General features: G+C 41.1%; 2 protein-coding genes across 3 annotated transcripts; both read left to right on the forward strand.

Annotated features, from left to right (window-relative positions):
* The first annotated feature begins 754 nt into the window (after nt 1–754).
* On the forward strand, nt 755–6439 carry Brs3 (bombesin-like receptor 3). The gene is made up of 3 exons (NM_009766.3): nt 755–1359; nt 2898–3249; nt 4625–6439. The coding sequence occupies exons 1-3, from the start codon at nt 926–928 to the stop codon at nt 5036–5038; spliced, it is 1200 nt and encodes a 399-aa protein (NP_033896.2). The 5' UTR covers nt 755–925; the 3' UTR covers nt 5039–6439.
* Nucleotides 6440–11250: 4811 nt separating this feature from the next.
* Htatsf1 (HIV TAT specific factor 1) lies at nt 11251–24864 on the forward strand. Of its 2 annotated transcripts, NM_028242.2 has the most exons (10): nt 11251–11446; nt 11635–11879; nt 13179–13359; nt 13726–13773; nt 14181–14335; nt 16567–16730; nt 17535–17634; nt 21798–21887; nt 22687–22824; nt 23327–24864. In NM_028242.2, the coding sequence occupies exons 2-10, from the start codon at nt 11691–11693 to the stop codon at nt 24533–24535; spliced, it is 2274 nt and encodes a 757-aa protein (NP_082518.1). In that variant the 5' UTR covers nt 11251–11446; nt 11635–11690; the 3' UTR covers nt 24536–24864. The 2 variants fall into 2 exon arrangements, with proteins under 2 accessions (NP_082518.1, NP_083647.1); NM_029371.1 differs by lacking the exon at nt 11251–11446 and having other exon boundaries at nt 11515–11879.
* The last annotated feature ends 787 nt before the right edge of the window (nt 24865–25651 follow it).

Below are 25651 nucleotides of genomic sequence, written 5' to 3' on the forward strand. Positions count from 1 at the left end.
CTTACAAAACTAACTATTTTGGTCAAGACCTCAAGAGGCATTATTCCATGTTATTTCAGTTGTAGAATAAGGCAGGTACATTTGAATATTTTTTTAGAGAAAGAACTCCTTTAAAAGCTTTTTTTAGAAAAGATTTCTATTTAAACAGACAGTCAAATGGAACACCTGATTTTATTGAGACACTAAGAGACAAAATGGCCGGTGGTCTGCTTGGAGATTTCATCACCTGTAGGTTGCTCCAGGGACATGAAGGTTGGGAATTACCATGTGTCAGAGTTAGATGGTAAACCCAGGTTACTGGATTATTGCTTTTGGAAAGTGACATGATCTCTGTCAATGTGTGACTGATTTGTTGCTTCAGTGTCTCTCTGATATTAAATTTTGAGGAGTGGGCTCAAGTTTGTGCTTTGGGGCCATCTATCCTTATTTGTCATATAAAAGAGAGTGCATTCGAGCACTATGTGATGGGAGATGGTGAGGCTTTTTTTTTTTTTTTTTAATTCACTAAGGTCCATCTAAACCATGCTGGGTAGAAATGAAGATACAAGAGATTCTAAGAAATAATTAGATGGCTTAACAAGCCTAATTATCCAAAGGACTACCCACCCTCCAAAGGGGAAAGCAGGTACAGGGCATTTTTTTTAGCCCCTTTTCTCATCTCATGTCATGAGAATGCCAATGAGACTCGTCCACCCTCCACCTCCCACTTCCTGGTGCCAGATCTGTAAGCGCTTAGCCAAGCATGCTGGGAGACACAGAACCACTAAAGGGAAGGAGTAGCCGGATGTCTTGGGTTTTCTTCCCATTCCGTTCTGTTCTGTTCTCCTGACACCACCTCATTACTAGACGTAGGCACTAGACGTGACAGTCAACTACATTTGAACTGAGCAGAGGAGAGGTAGTGAAGGCAGAGTGTGCAGGAGACATGTCTCAAAGGCAGTCTCAGTCACCTAATCAGACTTTAATTTCCATTACAAATGACACAGAAACATCAAGCTCTGTCGTCTCCAACGATACTACACATAAAGGATGGACCGGAGACAACTCTCCAGGAATAGAAGCACTGTGTGCCATCTATATCACTTATGCTGGGATCATTTCAGTGGGCATCCTCGGAAATGCTATCCTCATCAAAGTCTTTTTCAAGACTAAATCCATGCAAACAGTTCCAAATATTTTCATCACCAGCCTGGCTTTCGGAGACCTGTTACTTCTGCTGACTTGTGTGCCTGTGGATGCAACCCACTACCTGGCAGAAGGATGGCTGTTTGGAAAGGTCGGTTGTAAAGTGCTTTCCTTCATCCGGCTCACTTCTGTCGGTGTGTCAGTGTTCACGCTAACAATTCTCAGCGCTGACAGGTGAGTTTCTTTTCTCTGTTCTATTTGCCGGGATGTGAAATTAGGGGAAGAGAGAGAGGAAAAAAAAGAAAGAAAGAAAGAAAGAAAAGCTTGTGCTTAGCATTTACTGGCTACCGGTTGGCTTTTCTCACACTCTGTAACCTAAATGTAAGATTGAAAAAGCAGCAGCCTTTTAAAATAAAAGTTAGAGTAAAAATGTTGAAATGCCTCTGTTAGCATCTGAAGAGTGCTTGAAAAATATGTGCTTTGGGCTGGGGTTTCCTTTCTTTGAAATGTAATTGTTTGCCTGAAAGAATAGCAAACGGTGTTTTTATTTTCCTCCAGCTTATTAAGTCAGGCAAATTGTTGCAGGTGCAAAGAAAAATGCTCATGCTTTATACATTAGTGCAGCCTAGTGGTATAACAGAGTCAACATGAAAACATTGATATAGGTGGGAAATGGACCGTGTATGCATTACCACGTACGAGAGGGACGGTAAAGAGAGAAAATGCATCTAATTTATTTGAAAGTCCCCAGATTATCTAGCGGGAGGTAAACAGTAAGGTTTTCAGCTCCCTGGCAATTCAGTGTCCTGTCATCATTGAATTCTGTTTGTGTTCTCCATGAGCATGGGCTGGCATTGTCATTCCCAGAGAAATAAGTTATTTCTGATGGACTTTTAAAATCCTGTGGCTATAGCCTGTGAAACAATCTCACTGTCAGGGAGTTGGGGCTCTGGGGTAGGGTGTGTTTAGTTTGAATACTGTATTATACTGTAGAGAATATCTATTGCTGAAAAACCATGAAAGCATGAAAAAAAAAAGAGGCTCCAAAGATTAAATTTTTTGAAAGAAGTCCACAGTTAATCAATGTCTGGCAGTACTGGCAGGGCTAGCTTTATATACTGAAATGTGGCAGGAGCAAAAGCTTGCTCTGTGTAAATATTATAACAATTACTATTATTCTACTGCTGCTGTTGTTGCTTTTACTGGTCTATATTCTTCTTGAGGGCAGACTCCCATGAAGGCTACAGGCTTTAAGTTGTCTCTGTCCAAATGAGGAGGCATCATTTCATGGGCCTCAACTTCTGATGTTATCCTAATCTCCTCCACTGATCCATTAAGTTAGGGAATGAAGTAGCCCTTAGGAATGGGGAAAACATGAGCTCTCTGCTTCTTACTGCTGGAAATCTTGTCTAGAAACACTACTTACTCTTCTAGGAGAATTAATTTGATTAACATGAGTCACTTATACATACAGGACTTCCTTAGAATACTTATGGCAACACATAGGTGGCGAATTACTCTCAAGTCACACAGAAAAACATGCTGAAAATGTCCTAAATAAAAAGTCTGCTCTAAAATTACAAAATCATAGATCTGGAATGCCTCATGGGAGTGAATAAGGGACACGCTGATTGGCATAAATAAAATCTCTGTCTTTGGAACCATATCCAGTTCTAGTTGGTTCTATATGATTGGAGACAAGAACGAACTGAATGATTGCTAAAGTCCTATGTGTCACTAATTTCAACTCTGCTGTGATTCTGTGTTTCTAGATACAAAGCAGTCGTGAAGCCACTTGAGCGACAGCCCCCCAATGCCATTCTGAAGACCTGTGCAAAAGCTGGTGGCATCTGGATCGTGTCTATGATATTTGCTCTGCCAGAGGCTATATTCTCAAATGTATACACTTTCCAAGATCCTAACAGAAATGTGACATTTGAATCATGTAACTCCTACCCTATCTCTGAGAGGCTTTTGCAAGAAATACATTCTCTGTTGTGTTTCTTGGTATTCTACATTATCCCGCTCTCGATTATCTCTGTCTATTATTCTTTGATTGCCAGGACTCTTTACAAAAGCACCCTGAACATACCGACTGAGGAACAAAGCCATGCCCGAAAGCAGGTATGTATAAATTGGTACTCCAGCGAATACAGCCTGAATTTAGAAGGGAGCCCCCTCCAACCGCTCTTCAGTGAGCTGCATTGCTTTTATCTGTGTATATATCAAATAGCAGTCTACTGTTGTAGGTATGAGGACAGCATCTCACTTGAGTCTGAAATTTAGCACACACTGTGAGCAATGCTGAGCAAGCTATTTGACCTCTCTGAGCCCCAATCTCTTTATGTGGACAATGGAGAAGAGGACTAAATGACAAAAACAGATATCAATGGTGAGTATTAGTATTGTAGACAGTGACAGTGTGAGAGGAGTCAGAGCTACTTGTCCTATAGAACGAGAATCTGCATAATGTGAAATTATAAAGCAAAGCGTAATTTGCTTTAGCAAGTATCACAGAGCAGTAGAAATGCACAGAATGAGATGCAAAACTCATCACATTAGTCAATGCAAACTACTTCTACATAGATAAGCAACCTGAGATCTGAGGACAGTGGGATGAAGTAAGTGCCCATGGCAAGAGAACACAGTGACTCACGCACACTTGATTAAGACCCTTGATGGAGTTAGGTGTGCTCTCCTTTCATAAATCTGCTCAGAATGAAAGGACAGTACCAAACATTGTCCTGTTTGATTGGTGATTGGGGAGGTTTCCATCCTGGAGAAGAGGGGAGTAGTGCCTTTTACAGAGAGGGGAGAAGGAGAGAGGGAAGAGGGAGAGAGAGAACTATTCCTTTCTGTGTAGTTCATCAGTTAGTTGCATAGCTGTGTTCTATAAGCTATATACTTAGTGTTCACGTGATCCAGCTATCTTTGCTCTGTCCATGGTTCTATGAGGTGCATGTCTTATACTAACAGGATAGGAGGATTCTCATATATGCTGAATGGCACATTTTGTTTCTATTCCCCTTCTGAGATGATTCAAATCCCTACAGACTAAAAACAACTTTAGTACCAACCTGACAACTTTCCTAACCTGCCGAAGACTGTGCTCACCTGTCAGCCTCTGCGGATGCAGTGAACGCTGTTCTGAGTAGTAGCATTCCTTTTAGTGAGATGAAATCACTGGGGATTCCACAGCACTGCTTGAGTTAGCTAGAGTATCTCAACTTCCAAGGACGGTGGGAGGCCTCAGAATGAGAGTTAATGAGGCCAAGATCACAGGTTACCATGCCAATTAGCTTGTCATGTTCTGTATCCACAGGCAGACTTCCCATGTGTCCCAGGCAGTTAGCTCATAAGCATGTGTTCAAAGCGAGGCCAGGTTTTAACTGTAAATTCCTATGCCAATCTAGAGTACCGTATTTTATTTTTATTTCTGCCAGCTAAATGATAGTGTGTGTGTCTCTGTGTGTGTTTGTACATTTTTCTCCCCATATAGATTGAATCCCGGAAGAGAATTGCCAAAACAGTTTTGGTGCTGGTGGCTCTGTTCGCACTCTGCTGGTTGCCGAATCATCTCCTGTATCTCTACCACTCCTTCACTTATGAAAGCTATGCAAACCACTCTGATGTCCCTTTTGTTATCATCATTTTCTCTCGGGTGCTGGCTTTCAGTAATTCCTGCGTGAACCCCTTTGCTCTCTATTGGCTGAGCAAGACCTTCCAGCAGCATTTTAAAGCTCAGCTCTGCTGCCTCAAGGCAGAGCAGCCTGAGCCTCCTCTTGGTGACATCCCCCTTAACAACCTCACTGTGATGGGGCGGGTCCCAGCTACTGGGAGTGCACATGTCTCTGAAATTAGTGTGACCCTGTTCAGTGGCAGTAGTGCCAAGAAGGGAGAGGACAAAGTTTAGATGTTACATTAAAAATGATGATTTTTAGTCCCACTGTGTGTATCCAGCTTTAAGCTGTGCATAGTACAGTGTCTGGGTTTTCTGTTGTTCATGAATTGTGTTGAAGTTTTCAGAAAGAATTATCCTTGTAAGTAATAGACAAACCATCATTTTCTTCAAGGTGCAAACAGTAATGCCATTTGGGCTTTCTAAATACAACAAAGCCCACCAAGTAGAGAAGAAGAGGTTTGGAAATACCAGTCAACTGTGAAGAAGGCTGTATAGAAGGGATGGTAAAGAAACCAGATAAAGGTTTAAATATCGAATTGGATCCCATCTCTCTGATATTCCTCATCTCTTGTGCACTCATGTGGTTATCTTAAAATAGTGCTTCTGTTTACTTGTGCAGTAAATCTAGAGATTCTACTCCGCAAACTAGGAGATCAAAAAGAGAGAAAACATCTCTTGCAGTGTTTTGTAAAATATCTCTCTATATATGCTTTCACAGAGTGATTGCCCTTTTCCTTCAATCGCCATTCCATTATAAGAAATCTTGCAATTGAAATGAAAATGTTTAAGAGTTGGAAGGTGTTAAACACTGATTCTGGGGCAGGGTGCTTCCCTTACTGGGTCAACACGTCCTGAATTTATGTAATTCTATTGCCATTTGGTTAATAACTAGGCAAAACCATGTCTCACGAGCATTGTGAGGAATTTGTCTTATTCACAGGACAACCAGGGGCCCCAGAGGAAGGATTCTTGTCCAAGTTTCTAAGCTGTCACTGTTGGAAACTCTTTCTTCTAAGGGAACTCATTTCATTTCAGTGAGCAGTGCCCTCTTTCTAAAGCCCAGAGGAACTGCCACTTGGAATTGTCATCTGGCTGTTCACGTGTCATCAGATCATCTACTTGCTTGATTTTCCTCAACTCGATGGGTGCCTAAGTCCTAGAGTTCACCTCTGTTACCAGAAGTCAGACAGAAGGCTCTGACTTGCTATCCTCGTCTCCAACTTGCTAACACAAATAAGCATGTTAATAAATGTAATTGGGAAAACAAAATCCTTGTAGTCAATAGATTTGTCAGACTTCAATTTGTGCTTTCAGAAATGTATTCTTGAAGCAAATAGCAGCTTACCTTTGGCACTATAGTTACATTTGTATTTGTAAAAACCTGGTTTGTTTTTTGTTTTTTGTTTTTAGAATGCTTTTGCTATTTTTGACCTTTAAATGGCTTGTGCTGTTGTGAACTTCTAATTATGTGGCTCAAAAGGGGCGGGGCATATAATAACACTGGGCTTTAAATGTCCGTAAAATTAGCTTACTTAAAGTGGGGGTGCTAATATTGTATTAACATTGCTTAAAAGTGAGCAAAGTTGTTGTAAAAAATCTGGAGGTGAGCAAATAAATATTAAATAAAGTTTGAATGGCTTTGTGTAACTTTTTACTCTAAAAATAATGACAGAATATAAGAACCCATTTCAATTCCAATACTTTTTAATTTTTAAATCACAAAACTAAGAAATATTTAATTTTTCTTAATTAGAAAACTGTTGTATATTTACTCTCCTGAGCCTAACACTTGAGAAATAATTTTATAAATGTACCAGGCCATGGACTTGAGAGAGAGCTCAGCAGTTAGAGTGCTTCCTGCATAAGCACGAGGCCCAGACTTCATATTCCAACACCCACCAGCCAGATGTGGGCTTGTACACATACGTAATTACAGCATGGAAGAGGGTTGAGATAATATGATCCCTGGCGCTTGCTGGCTGCCAGCCCAGATAGAAAAACAAAAACAAAAACAAAAACAAAGAAACCAGAAGCTCTGGGTTCAGTAAGAGACAATAACTCAAAAGGAATAAGAAAAAGTGATTTAAAAAAGATATATGGTACCTTCTCTGGCCTTCAAGGACATGCATGTGCACACACACACACATAGACAAAAGAATATAATATATATATGTATACATATGTACATATATATATTATTTAAGTGTTTATAAATAAGATAGGGAACTTTTGCACAGAAGGCCCTCTTCAGGCCTTTTATCTTCTATACACATACATATATACATATATACTTTTTTTTACTTATTGATTTATATATATAAAGTAAACAAGTAATTAGAACCCTAAATTTTATTTTACCTTATCTCCCACCCATTCTCTAAGAGAGTGGCCCCCGACCTAGGTATCCTCCAACCCTGGTACATCAAGTCCTTGAGGGGTTAGACTCATTCTCTCTCACTGAGGCCAGACAAGGCAGCCATGAAGACTAACTGAGCTCCCTGTCTGCTACATAGGTGCTGTAGGGCCTTCTTCCAGCCCGGGTATAGAACAAAAGTCCAGACAGTATTTTCCTGTTTCACAAAACTAGAGCCTCCATGAGTTAGGGATGAAATAGGTATAAAATAACTTCTCAGTTTTCAAGGGCATCAGTAGCTCAAAAACTGAGATTAAAATTCATGAGTTTATTTTTATTTGGGGAAATGAACTGATTTTATTTCTTGGGGTTAACTTCATAGGTGGCTATAATAATAGCCACAATTACATTTATATTGCTTATTGTTGTACAAAGTTCTCCTGAGATATTTCGTTTCTTTTTGTTTTTTTTTTTTTTTTTGTTTGTTTGTTTGTTTCGAGACAGGGTTTCTCTGTGTAGCCCTGGCTGTCCTGGCAGTCACTTTGTAGACCATGCTGGCCTCGAACTCAGAAATCCGCCTGCCTCTGCCTTCCAAGTGCTGGGATAAAAGGCGTGTGCCACCACGCCCGACGATATTTCATTTCTTTATTGAGGGTTCTAGATAGGGAGAGATTTGGGCACATGCAAAACATATTGTGAACATGTCCTAATTTTGATCAAGGTATTTCCTTCCTTAACAATTAGGATATGGATCACAGCAATACTCTAGGAGGTATAAAAACAGTGACAAAGTCATATATGACCAAAGCGTGTCCAGAGGGTATTATCTTCCTCACTGAAAAGTGTCCCCAATTTAACATTGTATACCTTCTGTAAGCAAATGTTGCTTTAAAGCATTTCTGAAGTTCATATTATCTTAGGTTAAAGATACATCAATTTTTTTTTTTTTGTCAGAAGAAACGCCTTCCCAACTAGGTTTATAGATTACAAGATATAAGGACAAGAAAACTCCCAAACATCATGAGGATGTGTGTGTGTGTGTGTGTGTGTGTGTGTGTGTGACCTTCCATAAAGTGTTTATAAGTAAGGCAGAGGAACTTCTGCAGAGAAGGCCCTTCTCAGGCCTTTTATCTTCTATAGGCACCCGTTTTCATTCTACTCTGACACCGAGTCTATATCTGTTTGTACTCAAACTTTATGGAACAAATGTATACTGGCTCAGGCAAGTATCTAGTGCAAACTGCAATGCTACCTTGAGCCAGATTCTCTATAGGCTTCCAGGAAGCTTTTGGACAAAAGCAACTGGGTGACTTGCAACCTTGACAGAAGATTTTTTCCCAGCTGGGCATGGTGGCACACGCCTTTAATCCCAGCATTCAGGAGGCAGAGGCAGGTGGATTTCTGAGTTCGAGGCCAGCCTGGTCTACAGAGTGAGTTCCAGGACAGCCAGGGCTACACAGAGAAACCCTGTCTCAAAAAAACAAACCAAAAAAAAATATTTTTCCCCATTTCCTTGTGTGTGTGTGTGTGGTGGGGAGGTTAGGGTATCTCCAACATTAAGAGTGTGTGCTATGTGCAATAACAATCATGCAGCGCACTATCTCTTCTATTGTAAACATACTCCAGAATGAAATGGAAGCCTAATAACAAATTAGTGAAAAGATCTATATACAGTTTTTAGATCAAAGCAAGAACTACTTAGCAGTGTTTAAATGCATCTAACAAAATCCACAGCATATATACAAGTTCAGTTCTCCAATTCTTCTACTAAAAACAAGAACCTCGTAAAAATAAGTATATTTGGAAACAACTACTGCTTTAATAATATCACTAAGGTTGAAATCAGATTCAGAGGTCTGTGAGGAGCCAAAATATTCTAGAACCCACCTGGAACCACTGTATTTACAAACAAAGGTGACTGGAATCGGAGTAATTTCTGACAAGCTTTTCCCTATGGTCAAGTCTGGGTCATAGTACTGATGTTTACACATATAGTATTTATTGCTACTTTTTTTCTTTTTTTTTTAGTGTCTTTTTTATTATCAGGTATTTTCCTCATTTACATTTCCAATGATATCCCAAAAGTCCCCCATACCCTCCCCCCCACTCCCCTACCCACCCACTCCCACTTTTTACTTTTAATGATTAAAAATTTTACTTGAATAGTTAACATTATTGCAATGAGCCTTGTTGATGAATGTAATCCATCAAAAAAAAAGCTGTTTAGAATTGTCTACTTTTTGAGTGTAAAAAGATGCACTATGTTCATAGCAGCCTTATTTATAATAGCCAGAAGCTGGAAAGAACCCAGATGCCCCTCAACAGAGGAATGGATACAGAAAATGTGGTACATTTACACAATGGAGTACTACTCAGCTATTAAAAAGAATGAATTTATGAAATCCCTAGGCAAATGGATGGACCTGGAGGGCATCATCCTGAGTGAGGTAACCCAATCACAAAGGAACTCACACAATATGTACTCACTGATAAGTGGATATTAGCCCAGAAACTTAGGATACCCAAGATATAAGATACAATTTGCTAAACGCATGAAATTCAAGAAGAACAAAGACCAAAGTGTGGACACTTTGCCCCTTCTTAGAATTGGGAACAAAACACCCATGGAAGGAGTTACAGAGACAAAGTTTGGAGCTGTGATGAAAGGACGGACCATCTAGAGACTGCCATATCCGGGGATCCATCCCATAATCAGCTTCCAAACGCTGACACCATTGCATACACTAGCAAGATTTTGCTGAAAGGACCCTGATATAGCTGTCTCTTGTGAGACTTTGCCAGGGCCTAGCAAACACATAAGTGGATGCTCACAGTCAGCTATTGGATGGATCACAGGGCCCCCAATGGAGGAGCTAGAGAAAATACCCAAGGAGCTAAAGGGATCTGCAACCCTATAGGTGGAACAACAATATGAACTAACCAGTACCCTGGAGCTCTTGTCTCTAGCTGCATATGTATCAAAAGATGGCCTAGTCAGTCATCACTGGAAAGAGAGGCCATTTGGACTTACAAACTTTATATGCCCCAGTACAGGGGAATGCCAGGGCCAAAAAGTGGGAGTGGGTGGGTAGGGGAGTGGGGAGGGGTATGGGGGACTTTTGGGATAGCATTGGAAATGTAAATGAGGAAAATACCTAATAAAAATATTTAAAAAATGCTTAAAACAAAATAATTGCTGCTCTCCCGCATCTGGTGCTCCTGTCATATTGTTCGCCAACTATAACTGAACCGCCCTTGATTTGTGCATGTCTTAGCTGCTGCCTCAGAATCTCCCTCAAAGCCTGGCACTTAATAGGAGTTCAGTAAATACTTGTCTGTCCTAAAAATATGGACCCCTTCCCTTTTCTAGGTGCATGAAACATCTAAGGAAAAAGCTCAGCTTTTCTTGGAAGACTGTTGGCTGTCTTACTAAGACACAAGGAAATGAGGCCATAGGGTTATGTTTACACTCAAGCTTCAAATTCCAGTCTGGAACACCTCGGACACGTTGCAGTAAGCTGCAGGCAAAAGCTCCTCTCACCTACAGCAGCCAGAGGGTGGTACCAGATGCCTAAAAGGGGGGTGAGATTAGGAAGTGATGGGGCCTTCTGCCCACTGCTTGTTAACTCATGCTTCACTAGACCTCCAAACAGCATGTTATGTGTTTGGGTTACTAAGATGAACAAAACCCGCGTGTACACTAAGGACAAGCATTCGAAAAATAAGACAATCCTCGGCTCCAGTGCAGGGGCGGGGATTTGCGCGAAGGAGGCGCCAAGGTTTCGCGAAGCGGGAGAAACTTGTCCCACGGTCCCACCCACCTCCCCAAGATGGCGCCTGCCGCAAAGCCCATTCCGCGCCAGCTCTACTGGAAGAGTCCTTTTTCAGGCTATCGCTTCGGCCAAACTCGTCCGGAGCGCAGAGGAGCCCGAGGTTAACGAGGTGCCATGCATTTCGGCAGGCTGCGTCCCTAAAGGCCAGTTCCCAATAAGTACAGACACGCGGCGGCAGCCGGGCTCCGAGGCCCCGCCCCCTGGCCGCGCAAGCGTCGCGGACCTTTGACGTCCCGTGGGCGGGTCGGCGCGACCCGCTACGTTGCCACCCGCGCGGACAATGGCGACTGCATCAGCCTGAGGGGGACTTCGCTCTCAACTCGTTGCCTGACGTGGCGGGGAGGAAGCTGTGGCGCCTCCGGAACCGGCCGCAGCGGTGACAGCGCGCCTGCGCGCTTCCGCCTCGCCCTGGCCCCAGCAGCGGCGGCGGCGAGGCCCTGCGGAGCCCGCCAGGTGGGTGGCAGCGACAGCGCTGACCATTTGTTGGCGCAGGCGTGCACGAGGGGGGCGGGCGGGAGGGCGGAGTCTGGGCGGTGCCTCGCAGACTTCCCAGGGTCTGCTGGGGCGCTGCGGGAGGCGGCCCGGGAGTTGCAGTGCACAGTCCAAGCTCTGCAGACCTCTCTTTCTCTGCTCTTGTCCAGCGCCCTCTCGGCCTCTTCACTTCTCTGACCGCGGTGTCCGGGACTACGTGAGAACCATGAGTGGCAACAACTTGAGCGGGAACGATGAGTTTGATGAGCAATTGCGAATGCAAGAATTGTATGGAGGAGACCCCAAGGAAGGTGACACCCAGAATGAGCCCTCTGGAGAAGCCCATTCTTTGGGACAACCACCAGATGACACTCCTTACGAGTGGGACCTTGATAAGAAGGCTTGGTTCCCTAAGGTAAGAAAGAGTATCGGAGTCCCACTGCGGAGCGGGGCCATAGGGTTCACTGGCAGCCCTTGCGGGACATTCCTCTTCTGTTTGCTCCACTGAAGTACTAGGTCTCTGAACCGGTGGTTGGTGGCTAGTCTATTGGTTCAGTCTATTGCATTCCCGATGTATAAAGGAAAGTAAATCTTAGGGTGGTGCCTTAAGTGATTTTTTTGTGCCTTATTAATTTGTGTATGTATGTGAAGGTCACAATTCGTTTTTATCTTGATATTTTTACTGCACAGAGGAAGAACACCAAGGAAATCACATTAGTAAGACTTTTATCCTGTATAGCCAAACTTAATTTACGCTTCCTGTACATGTTTGTGTAGAATGCAGCTTGTTGATTTACAGGGTGGAAGAGGTGTCATTCACCTCTACTGAAGAAACTTTTCTTGATTCTTGTTTTATCTATTAAATTTTGTTCCAGGGCATCTGAGTTCGGACCCTATAACCACAGGAATATGACTAGGAATGCACAGGAAATGAATGAAAGAGATCTATACATTTGTACTTGGGAATTGCTAAGTGTTTAATTTCAACATGGAAATAGCACAAGTGGTGTTGAACCTGGTCTTGTAAACTGTATGGTAACTGTACTCTGTTAGTCTTAGCCTCATAGGAACTTTGGCATCAAAGGGAACTAACAGCGCGACAAGCGACCGGAGAGGCAATCACACAAAACTTTTTCCATTGTGCAGGGGGATTGATTGTTGGTTGAAAAATTTCAGCTATTTATTTGTGCATATTTTAAGCATCCCAAACTGTAAAAATTTACAATTGAACTTCTGGACTGGCAATGCCCACTTGACTGTACATGTGATTTCTTTAAAGAGCGCTTTTAGTAGTCTGACAAACAATTATTTGGTATCTGGGTACCCAAAAGTGGATTCGGTGATGAAATTACTAGTTGACTTTGGGTTTTACCATCTCGTTTATTCAATACTTTTTTTGTTTTATGTATTGGCCACTTTAGTCATATACACTGTAGAGAAGTAGTAATTTATAAACATGTAGGAACGGGTGATAGCATCACTTAAAACTATGCGTGTTGTTTTGGCAGTCTGTGCACCTTTGTCCTACTTTGATCACACTACATGGTGTCCATATAAGGAGACTGGTCTTGGGTTGTACTTGAATTAGTACAGCTGCTTGTGGTGTAAACACTTGTTTTAAGTTTTAGGTTATATTTCTGAATGTACAGCCTTATACCACAGTTTCCACAAGTAAATTAACCTTGTCTGCATGTGTTTTGACTTCTCTATTTAGATCACCGAAGATTTCATTGCTACGTATCAGGCTAACTACGGCTTTTCTAGTGATGGTGCATCCAGCTCTACTGCGAACGTCCAGGACGCCAACACTAAGGCTGTAGAAGAACCTCCACAAAAAGAAGTCCCGGAGACCCCTGACTCCAAAAGGAAGGGGGAAAAGAGAAAGGCTGAATCTGGCAAGTGGTCCTGTCCTTGCCAAACCTGCCTTTAGAAGTGAGATAGGAAAAATTTGTAAATCCGTTTTACATTTTGCAGAATTATAATAGCGTTGAAAGAGCGATGATGTGACGAGTTTTCACTTTCAAATAGGCGTAAAGTCATGAAGAACAGAGGTAGCCCTTTTTCTTTTTCAGAGCGATAAAGGTCATTCACAGTCGAAAGGTTTATGTATTTTGCACGCTCTGTAGTGATTTGAATTAGTCGTCGTCTTCTGAAATAAAGAGAACATTCTAAAACTTTGAAGAAACTGCCATTGCCAAGATTTCATAATGTAATTCTTGTTTCTTTCGAATGTTTTATTTATTTCCCTTTGATTTTTTTAGGATGGTTCCATGTTGAAGAAGACAGAAATACAAATGTATACGTGTCAGGTATTTATACTGTTGCAATGCCGTTTTCATGTTGGAAACATTTAGTGTTGAGACTTTGTGCTAAGTGAGTTTTAGTTTTGGTGGGTTTTGTTCACCTGCTTTTGTTAGCTAGGAATTTACTTAGTATGGAATGAAGAAAAGTTATGCAATGTTACATGCTGTTCTTATGCCTGCCTTAGATAATTTATAGCAGTTTGTTCCTTCAGATTTAGTGAAGTGTAAGCATAGCATAACTGATATTTTTTAGTGTATAAAATACAGTCTTCACATTTATAGATAGGAAGTTTTTGTACTCCTTTATACAAGTCAGCTTTGTATTCACGTAGAGGTTTCAGGTTTCTCATTGGTAAAATGCTAAAAACTTTTACCTTCATTAAATACTTTGAAATTGTTCTCTGAAATTACAGGTCTCCCTCCAGACATCACAGTGGATGAATTTATTCAGCTCATGTCCAAATTTGGCATTATTATGAGAGATCCTCAGACTGAAGAGTTTAAAGTTAAACTGTACAAAGATGATCAAGGGAATCTTAAAGGAGATGGGCTTTGTTGTTATCTGAAGGTTGGTATTTGGTCAAGTCTCTCATCCCTTCCATTTTTAACCCAGGAAGCAAGGCTCGAATATTAGAGATACTAGCCCAAACCACCAACCATCCAAAGCAAAATACAAAGAAAATAGGTCACCTTAGTGACACTAGGATTATTTGCTTGTTTTAAGAAACTGTTTGCTACAAGATCAGCATGCTATATAAATAGGTAATTGAGGGGCTTCTCTTTTTTTTTGGTTTTTCGAGACAGGTTTTCTCTGTATAGCCCTGGCTGTCCTGGAACTCACTTTGTAGACCAGGCTGGCCTCGAACTCAGAAATCCGCCTGACTCTGCCTCCGTAGTGCTGGGATTAAAGGCGTGTTCCACCACGCCCGGCGAGGGGCTTCTCTTATCTTCAAGAATTTCACTGCAAAGACCTCTTCCTCAGTGTATGTAATCAAGAGTGTAAAAATCTGAGAAGAAAAAAGCCATTGACATTTTATTTGCACATTGGAGTGAACTGGAATGGAGTCTAGCAAAGTCGTGACTGCTGTCTGTTTTTGCAAATACAGTTTTGTTGGAACACAACCCCACTGGCTCACTTATGTTTTTGTGTCTGGCTACTTTCATGTTTCATCAGAAGCATTGAGTGGTTGTAGCGATAACCCTGACTCTCAAAGCCTAAACTGTTTACTAACTGGCTCTTGACAAAAGGTGTTTTCTAACGCCAAATTAGACTAGAAAGGAGATGGTGAATTATACTTACTGCTTCAAACACCAGGGAAGAGAATTAGAATGGAAATTGGCAGAACTGTGTATAGTCTTTTCACTGCAAATTGTACAGGCCTTGATTGATGTGAAAGGAAGCTATCATTTCTGGGAACACCAGTCAGTCAGTCATCTTCGTGGCACTTGTCATCTCACCTGGCACAAAACAAATGGCCACAATTATGACATATGCATTTGTCATAGAACCTGAAAATAATTACAAATCAAGTAAAAAATGATAATGTGGTAGTATAACTATCATAGGTGTGTAGTTAGTGGGATCAGAAGAAAGTAGGCTTGAGATGGCAAGGTTTGGGGTTATCAGTTTTTAATCTGGTAAGTGAACCCTTCCATGATCATTTGGGATGTTAATCTTCTATGTTCATATGTAAAATTTGAGAATTTTACCAGCACAAAGTTGACTAAAAATCTGTGAATTGAATTTTAAAAAGAACAGGGTGTTGATGGGAACTTAAAAAAAGTTTTTCTTTTATTTATGTATATACATGGGGGGCATTTATATATGTGCTTATGAATGCTGTTGCATACAGAGGCCAGAAGAAGATGTTGGACCTGTGGAGCTGGAGTTATAGAGTGTTATGAGCTACTGGGCCTGCTGGGAGCTGAACATGGGTCCTCTGCGGAAGCTACCCATTATGGCTTCTGGGAGCTGAACAAGGGCTCTTAACAGTTGAACGGTCTCTTCCACTCCATGATTGGATTTTTACAGAATAATATTGTTCTATGAAACACTTTTAGATAAAACTTAGGGCCCATGAAAGTAACAAATTGTCAAACCAATAAGTTGCACTGTAGAAAATAAAGTTAATTATTCCAGAATCCATATTTAATTGAGCAGCTTAGGTCAGTGGTCCTTTTTCCTTTCCTCAGGCCTTTTGTTCTTTGACTCTGAGTAGGGGTGACAACTAATGTGTTTGTGTAGGACCCTGAATCCATAACTGCACTTAATATATAAGCCATTCAATAATTATCGTCTACTAAGCATGTTATTACAGGTGTATATTCTAGTTTGAAGAAGCTGAACACTAAAGACTGGCTGTATTACTTCCAGCTCCTTGATCACCCACTGTTAGGTAGCTGTTATAGAATTTCACAACTGGACTGTGCCACAGATATTACTCAGTTCACTCCTCTCATTCTACAGATGAGATATTTGGGCTCCTAGAGACAAAACTTACCCAGTAATATAATTTACGGAACACCTACTGTATGTTTTGCCCTAACCTTTCCATAAACTATTTCACCTAATTTCTAAGGAGCCCTGTGATGAAGATATTTTAGCTTTATGCAGATGGAGAAATTGGAGGTTTAGAGAACTAGTCATGTACCTACGTTAACACAGGTGTGTGAGGTATATGTGGGTTTGAACAAAGCTTTTCTTTATCCCAAAGTAGGTGGCTGGCATTGTTTATATCAAAAGATTAAGTTTCATGTCAGTGGTCAACTTAATGAGTATTTTATTTTGCCTTTATAAAGAAAGAATCTGTGGAGCTTGCATTAAAACTTTTGGATGAAGATGAAATTAGAGGCTACAAATTGCATGTGGAGGTGGCAAAGTTCCAGCTCAAGGGTGAATACGATGCCTCAAAGAAGAAGAAGAAGTGCAAAGATTATAAGAAGAAGCTGTCTCTACAACAGAAGTATGTATTTTTTTTGAAATTACATAGAAATATTTTAAAGCATTGTTTTGATAATAGGTACTTAGTTTTGTTCCATCAAACATGTCTACAAATTACTCTAAAGGAATTTCATTAGCTAGTCAGGGCTCATTGGCAGTCTCTTCCACAGGCTGATTTGGTAGTGGTCAGGAGGGTTGTCTTTTTCTGGGATGATTAAAAAAAGAAGTCTGTTCTAGGCTTTTTTATTCAAAAACAAAATGGTGAGTGATGGGCTCCTAATGAACTGAATGTCATTGTCCCTTCCTCCTCTCTTCCCATATTTCCTGCCCCTCTCTACCTTCTGTGCTTCCAGTCTTCAGTAAGTAAATGAAGAACTTAAATTTGGGGGTGATTATTTATGATGTAAAAGGGGACTTAATTTAGTTCAGTATTGACCATCAAATGAAGAATTGAAGCTTTTATTCTAGAACCATGACTTCATTTTTACTGTGGATTGAAATCAATTGCCAGGAACTAAATTTGTATATACAGGTTTGTTAGTAAAAGTTAGAAAGGTGAAAGTTGTATCATTGCATTTACCATATAGATGTCTGTTTGTATATGTATATATAAAATGGGACATGTATGTTAATTTGTTATTAAGCACATTTTAGGACATTAGTCAAAATAATAAATACTTTCACCAGTGAATTCTGTTAACATTCTAGCATTATGCTTAAACTCATGATAAAATGATCATCATATTTTCTTTGTGTGTGGCCATCACTTTTCTCTCCCACAAATCTGAACCCAGATTTCATATCACTGTTACTTTTGTTACATTAGGCAGTTGGATTGGAGACCTGAGAGACGAGCTGGACCAAACCGGCTGCGCCATGAGCGAGTTGTCATTCTCAAAAATATGTTTCACCCCATGGACTTTGAGGTAAGAAATGTTGTTTTATCATGTAAAAATTCTGGATTTTTTTTTTTACAAGAGGGTGCTAAGCTTACCGTGCCCTATCACTGTGGAGGCATATTTCTGAGGTCATGGTAGGATAGGAAAATGGAACAAAGAATCAGCCCGTATTTAGAATTCCCTGTGTCTATCCTGTTCTTATTTTGATTGGATTCCGGATAAGACTGTTACTAGTCATACTGTGGGCCAAAATCACAGCTGTTTGCTGCCTGAAATCCAAGATTGATGGGAACAGCCTGTGGCTTTGTAGTACAGCTGATTTTGGCGGAGAATACCAGTTCCACACTCGCATCTGAAAACTGAGAAAAGTTTGATCTTTAAAGGAATCTGATGTTCCAAGAGTGGTGGTTGTTTTTCTGGACCACATTTTAATATCCATGTAAAAATCCCCAAACCAGCAAGTAAGGTGTTAAATAGAAACTGTCATGATAGCTTTCATTGGGTTGTGCCTTCTGATATTATTGCTAGCTACCATAGATGCATACTATCAGTAGTAGAAAAATAACTTTTTTTCTCTCTAGTTCTGGAATTAATGATAGCACATTGCACACAAGGAGGAAAAATTCATAATGTTAAAATTCAGTTTTGGAAACATTCTAGTTGCAGTCTCTATCTGATCTTGTTCTTTTTATTCACGTTGTCAACAGTGTCACAATGGCTCTTTCAGTTTAGCCCCTTAGCATGGGCCTTCAAATGGACAGGTCATTGCTGAACAGTCCGAATAAAGCCCTGGAGTTTACAGTGCACTTGTGGAGTCTGAACATCTTTTCATGATTAGATGGGTTGCTTAATGTCTCTTTTCACCTGAAATCCAGAAGGCTCTTGACATATATATACAGCTATTTTAAATTTACAATAGTAATGAAGTACAGTTGAAAATCAAATGCATACTCCATAGAGAGTCTCTGACTTGCACTGCCTTGAGGTTTCCCCAAGTTTAAAATGGTGTGACAGCAGTTGTGCATGCAACAGGAGCCATGATTGACATTTTGGATTTTGAGATTTTTGTCAGGCTAATGACATTTGATACGATCCTTTCTCACAATACTGGGCAGCAGCTGCAAGCTTCAGGGCTCCATCAGCCGTTTGCCATGAGGGTCAGCAGTGACCATGAGGTCTACAGTGTACCTATCAGATGTTCAGTAAACTAGCTGAACTATCTAACACTGTGTCAGAAAATCAGAAACTATGTTTTGTGAGATGTTTAGCCCAGCTGTAAGCTGACATGTTCTGTGTGTTTTAAAGGTGGAGGACACTACACTGCTACATTGTATCCTTTATACTGAGTAAATTGTCACTTTTGCCTGGGCTTAGTAAGACAAGTGGGCTACCTGTACTTGCTTTTTGAAATGTTGTCATTGCCAGAGGAGGTTTAAACAATACTGCACGTAATCCACTAGAGTTACTGCCTTTTTATCATGTCTTCTGGAGAATGAGTGCTTGCTTTATCAGGTGGGATGCATCCATCCATCCTGCTTATGCCAAAAGACATAACTGTAAACTTCATCCCAACCATCTCGCCCTCTGCAAGGAAGTCTAATTGCATCTGCTCTTTCTTCTTCCTCTGACCTTGCTCACTGGGAGAACTTTCTCCAATAAAACTGTCACACTATGTACACTTAGGTTTTCCTAGAGCAACCCATATAATTTCCCTCCTAAAAACTACTTTGTTTTTTCGGTTTGTTTTTTTTTTTTGAGATGGACCTTCACTGTGTAGCTCAGTATGGTCTTGAAGTTGCTTTGTAGCCCAGACTGGCCTCAAACTCAAAATCATCTTGTTTCCTTCCACCTCCTGGAGTGCTACAGCCTTATGCTGTATATTTGTTCCTGGCCAATGCAAACTCCTTCTGGTGGATGTTTTTGAAGACAGAAGCTTCAAACTTATTGATGACTGTTTCAAAATCAGTCCAGGACCCAGCAAGATGGTTTACTTGGTAAAGGTATTTGCCATCAAGCCTGACCACCTGAGTCTGATCCTTTGAACCCACAAGGTAGAAGGAGAGAACCAACTCTCATGAGTTGTCATCTGACCTCTGTAGGTGTCCTTTTGTACATATGCACGCATGAACGAGTGAGTGAATGAATGGATGAGCTAACAAATCAACAAGCATACATATGTCAGCATATATGTATGTGTGTAATAAAAATCCTTGGTTTGTTTCTCGCTGGTACTTTAAAGTTACAAAGCTTTCATCTTCCTGTTTGGTTTTCCTTCCTAGTATTTCTTTCCCACTGCCACACACACTGTGAGTTCCCCAAGAGCCAGGACTTTGTCTACTTTGTTTGCTGCTGTATTTCTGATGTACAGAATTGTGTTTTTCACTCCTCTGTACTTGAGCATACATGTATTATTTTGTCGTGAATAGTTTTGTGGTGCTCAGATTTAACCAGGGCCTTGAATGTGAAGCACACATTCCACCAGGAAACTTTACCCCAACCCTTCCCTTTATTTTTGTGTGAAGAGTAATTGAAGGGACGAGTGAGGTCCTGTGACTTCCAAGTCTAGCTTTCCATTGCCTAATAGAAGAGACGGTTACTCTTTAGCATCTTTGTAAAGAAGGGCAAGTTTGTACCGCTAGTGCTGTGCTGATAGAGGGGCAAGACAGTCTGTTCTGGCAGTGGTAAAGTTCAGAATTGTCAGGGAAAGAAACCCTTGTTAGTGTATGCTCTCTTTGTTTGCCCAGATGCCTGATCTCCAGTGATCTTACTAGCTTGCTGAGAGCCTGTTAACAAGAAACATGGCAGTCGTCTTGCTTTTTTTGTTCGGGGTTTCTGGACCTGGACCTCAAATCAGGTCACTGTAGACCTGCATAGTCTTAAGTAGAGTAGACTCTAGCCACAATTATTAGAATTCAGATTTGTCTCTGCAGTTAAACAAGACATGTAGTAGCTCCTGTGTTGAGTAGTACAGACACATAGAAGAACTGTATCATCACAGAAAAGTGCTGGATGATACTGGTATAGATGCTCAGGTTGGTTTCAAGCCTACAATCCTGCTACTTCCCATGAGCTGGGATCACAAGGATGGTCCTGTGGTCTTGATAGAAGGATTCAGGAGGAATTTTAGGGACTGTTTAATTTGACTAAGGACTGGTTTTGAACCTAAAGAATAGACACCGACATTCAACTTTTTAGAGGAAAACAAAAACAACATTATTGATTTACCCCAATGTATCTGAAAGAACTCATTTGGAAGGGTTGAGTAATGTTAGAAGCTGCGTATCTAAAAATCCTCTGTGGTATCAGAGTAAGTAATGAAGGACAGTTTTGTAATGTAAGTTCTAATGGGTCAAGTGTTCACTTCAAAGCCTTATCTAAAACTTTATTTAGCCTGGAAAGTTTGACTATCAAGAAATGAAGAATCAGAACTCTGACATGAAGGGAGGTTCCTTTTTGTGCACATCAGCATGCTCTAATACAGTGTGAGAAGCTAAGGTGAAGCTAGGAAGATTAATTTTACTAAGGACATGCCTAGTAATCCATGGTCATTATCCAGCATTTTAGTCAGTGGGAAGTTGAGATCAGAGAGTTCCATGTCTAGCTCACTAGGTTAAAGAGTCTTCCTGGAGACAGGAAGCAAGCGTTAGGCTACTAGAGCAGAGGTGAAGTATCTGTTTCTGCCATTTGCATGCCCTGAAGCTTGGAGGTCTGGTTTTCCCTTACTGGGAATCCTGAAGACTTGCAGAGGTCTGGGAGGAGAGTCGTCCTGAATCAGGGACCATTGGGGTCAGCAGTGCTTCACATTTCTGTAGCACATTCACAGCAGAAAAGCAACACACACACTCACACACACTCACACACACACACACACACACACACACACACACACACACACTCACACACTCACACAGTGATGTCTACATATATAGTTTCCCTTTGCTACTGTGGACTGCTTCTCTCAGCCACACTTGTCTACTTCTACCTTCTGACTTAGGCCTGAGCTACTGCAGTGAGTGAAGACTTCCATCTCTAGTCTTGATTCTTTCATCTATTACTGCAGTCTGCAGACAAATGTACCTACCTTTAAGCAAAGTACTGTTTTTCATTTGTTAATTTGTCCCAGTAATAAATTTGGTTCTTGAATTATGAAGAAGGAGGGAACTCCATTTTAAGCACGTTTGTTTTTGCAGGATGACCCATTGGTACTGAATGAGATCAGAGAAGATCTGCGAGTAGAATGTTCCAAGTTTGGGCAGATTCGGAAGCTCCTTCTGTTTGATGTAAGTTCACTGAGTGCTGAAGCCTCACATCCTTTCGAGCTGAGGAGTGAGTGAGAGTGCCGTGGGATTTCGATGCCTGTTTTTCTATCGAAGGCCTGCTGTCTGTCAGCAGTAGCTCAGTGAACATGGCTCCTATGGCAAGGCCTTGATTGATTTGATGTGCCGAGTTTACTTCCCTTCCTCCTGACTGTTTAAAAGAGTGAGCGCAAGTAGAAGGAGAATGTGTGCAGAATTAGTTTTCTCGAGGCTCTTGACTTTCTCTGAATTATTCACCTGATCACAGTTAAGGAACAAAAGCTTCCTTGTGTATTTTCCCCTGTACTTCCAAAACTGATAGGAAGTACTTAAGTGACCATTTATTACAGTGTATTGATGCTGTGCTGATTGTGAGGGGCTTTATGTATCCATCGCAATCTTCAGAAGTGGGTAGCTATGAGCCCTACAGATGAGGAAGCCACATCTTTCCCTGTGTGAGTCCTTACTCAGTGCTCCTTCAGCTCCTAACATGCAGTGTTTAGTCCCAGGGCAAATCTGATCTCATTTCACACTTAACAATCACATGCTCTGGCCTCTTGGGTAGTGTTGGTAACAGAACCATTTGTGAGAACACTCTACTGGGGTTTGCTAAACAAGGAACAGCTACAGACTCAGCTGAGCATGGGGAATGGGGTGGGGAAGAGGGAGCTCTTCCATCCTGTAGCTCAGAGTGTCAGGAGAATGCTACTCCTAACCTGGCTTAGCTAATGCGAGTCTGATTGCTAACCTTGTCATTCAGTCCTCCTTACTCTTGTCTTTTTAGAGACACCCAGATGGTGTGGCCTCTGTGTCCTTCAGAGAGCCAGAGGAGGCTGACCATTGTATTCAGACTCTGGATGGAAGGTGGTTTGGTGGCCGACAGATCACTGCTCAAGCCTGGGATGGGACTACAGATTATCAGGTAAATCCTGCAGCTGTCAAGAGCACATGAACTTGCATTGTCACAAGTTAGTGTGGGAGTTGGTGTAATCTGTTTTGTATAATGCAACTTGTAAAGAATGTTTTACATTGGAGGAGAGAGAAAAACTTTTCACTTCTCAGCTTATAAGTCTGAAATTTTGAGACTTTCTTAGAATAATAAAAGAAAATATTAAACTAAAGTATTCCACATCCTTTCTCATTACAGAGAATGGACAAAGCTGACATAGTAATGTTTTGGGAAAAGAAATATTTCCATGATCCCAATAATTACTTATATTTATATGATCTTCTTTAAGGTTGACTGTGTGTAAGGTTGATTAACCAAGGTTTTGAAGACTGGAGAGCAGGGAAATGCTTGGCTTGCTTTGGAAAAGTTGCTTTATAAGCTAGGGTACTTGTGTCAGTATTAGAAATGCTCAGAGAAGTTCCTGCTTCTTTTTTGCCTTAAACTCATTTTAATACTAGCTCCTGTTTGTGCACAGGTAGAGGAGACCTCAAGAGAAAGAGAGGAGCGGCTGAGAGGCTGGGAGGCATTCCTCAATGCTCCTGAGGCCAGCAGAGGCCTCCGGCGGATGGATTCCATCGCTGGTTCAGAAAGGCCAGGGCCTTCCAGAATGAGGCATTTTTCAGAGCACCCAAGTATGTCTAATATGAAGGCTCAGGAAGCTACAACTGGAATGGCATTTGAAGAAACTATCGATGAAAATAAGTTTGAAAAGGCAGAAGAAGGGGGAGAATCCGAAGGAGATGCTTCTGAAAAAGATGCCAAAGAAGGTGGGTCTGATGGGGACCACCCTGAGAGAGAGGGTGGAGAAGGCTGCTCCAAGAAAGAGAATGAAGAGGGCTGCCCTGAGAGGGCGCTTGAGCCTGAGGAGGGTAATCCTCAAACCGAGGCTCAAGAGAATGGCCCTGAAAGGGAAGCTAGGAAGAAAAGCAAAATGGATTATGAGAAGAATGGCTTTTCAAAAGAGTCTGAAGACAATGACCTTGGCAAGGAGTCTGAAGGGGAAGACAGCCTCAAGAAAGAGTCGGAAGATGATGATTCAGAGGAGGAATCTGAGGAAGACAGCTCAGAAAAGCAATCTCAAGATGGCTCTGACAAAGAAATAGAAGAAAATGGTGTTAAAAAAGATGTTGACCAGGATGTCTCTGACAAGGAGTTCCCAGAAGATGTTGAGAAAGAGTCAGAAGAAAATGAGACTGACAAATCAGAATTTGATGAAGGTTCTGAAAGAGTGTTAGATGAGGAAGGCTCGGAGAGAGAATTTGAGGAAGACTCAGATGAAAAGGAGGAAGAAGGTGATGATGATGAAGAAGAGGTCGTATATGAAAGGGTTTTTGATGATGATTCTGATGACATTGAGGAGGAAGAAGAAGCAGATGAAAAGGAGTGTGAAGATGCTGATGACAAAGAGGAAGACAATGATATAGATGAAAAGCTCTTTGATGACTCCGATGAGAAGGAAGATGAAGAAGACACAGATGGAAAGAAAGATGATGATGCCAGTGACAAGGTATTCGAAGACAATTCCAATGAGAAGTTGTTTGATGAGGAAGAAGGTCCCAATGAGAAGTTGTTTGATGATTCTGATGAGAGAGGGACTGTGGGGAATGTGAAGGAAGATGGGTCTCAGTCCACAGACAGCAGCTTTGCCCTCAGTAGTAGTGATGATGATGATGATGAAGTGTAATCTTTTCCAGTTGCTTCTTAGGGAGAGCCCTGCATCTCCATTTGCCCATGCTTCAGGGTCAATAGTAGTGTTACAGCAACATGTGCATAGTGGTAGGATGCCATCTGACTAATGTCTCGAAGGGTTTTGTTCTCACCTGTACCAGTGGATTTAAATATGTTTATTGGTTCTTCAGTTCAAAACTTCACAGTTACCATGCAAGTAAACTGGATATCTGTCATTTTGTTGGATTTGTTAAATGCATGCAAAAGAATATTTTTAAAGTATTCTAATTGGAGTTTGTGATATTCAGAAATAAAGATTAAATTGGTAATATGCAGAACCTGAAATGTGGACTTGAGTTAACTTGTGTCTTAAATCAAATAATTGCTTGATTCCTCCCACAGCCCTATTTCCAGCTGTATTAACCATTTGGGATGACATTTCCCCATTCTGCACCACAGCATGGTCCTAAAGTCAAAAGAAATGACACTTTAGACTCCCTCCCTCAATCCTTGGAAGTTACCTTTTTTTTTTTAATTCTTTTTTCTACAGTCTTTCTACTAAAACCAAGATATGCAAAACTGAATTCTGTGTGATCCACAGCTTCATTTATTTAAAGTAGGTGATCAGAGTTGGACTGTTCCAGTCTAGACAATAACTGAATTTAGCAGGCCTCTCTCTAGAAAGATGTGTGTGCATTACACAGCTGCTTATATACACTTTGGAGAAGTTCATGGATTCCACTGGAGATTAATAACTTTTCCTAAAAATATAGTAGGGTCTTGTTGTAGAAATCACAGTTCTTATTATTGTGCCAAGTCAGGTTGCTCCAGTGTAATTAGGATTCATCCTTCATCATGTTTTCTCAACATTAGTATTGAGTATTGGTGAATTTACTAATAGTGTAGTGTTAAGACTTGAGGCCCCAGGGAGTGGGGTGGGTGTGGGTGGGGACATCCTCTTGGAGATGGGGGGGGGGGTATGGGATAAGGAACAGTCAGAGGGTGGACCAGGAGGCAGGTAACGACTGGACTGTAAAAAACAAAAATAAATACAAATTATATAAAGAAGTTCTGTTGGAAGCCATGAACTTCATCAGCACTCAAACACCCACTTATTAGAGACTACCTCTAA

Source organism: Mus musculus, chromosome X (genome assembly GCF_000001635.26).
Source record: "Mus musculus strain C57BL/6J chromosome X, GRCm38.p6 C57BL/6J".
Lineage (NCBI taxonomy): Eukaryota > Metazoa > Chordata > Mammalia > Rodentia > Muridae > Mus > Mus musculus.

Bases quoted from the DNA above. Each gene is read 5' to 3' on its own strand.
- Htatsf1 (NM_028242.2), top strand. From the start codon at position 11,691: ATGAGTGGCAACAACTTGAGCGGGAACGATGAGTTTGATGAGCAATTG. The intron at 13,360-13,725 runs GCAAGTGGTCCT...TGATTTTTTTAG, and splicing joins AAAGAGAAAGGCTGAATCTG to GATGGTTCCATGTTGAAGAA. The intron at 22,825-23,326 runs GTAAATCCTGCA...GTTTGTGCACAG, and splicing joins ATGGGACTACAGATTATCAG to GTAGAGGAGACCTCAAGAGA.
- Brs3 (NM_009766.3), top strand. From the start codon at position 926: ATGTCTCAAAGGCAGTCTCAGTCACCTAATCAGACTTTAATTTCCATT. The intron at 1,360-2,897 runs GTGAGTTTCTTT...CTGTGTTTCTAG, and splicing joins ACAATTCTCAGCGCTGACAG to ATACAAAGCAGTCGTGAAGC. The intron at 3,250-4,624 runs GTATGTATAAAT...CTCCCCATATAG, and splicing joins AAAGCCATGCCCGAAAGCAG to ATTGAATCCCGGAAGAGAAT.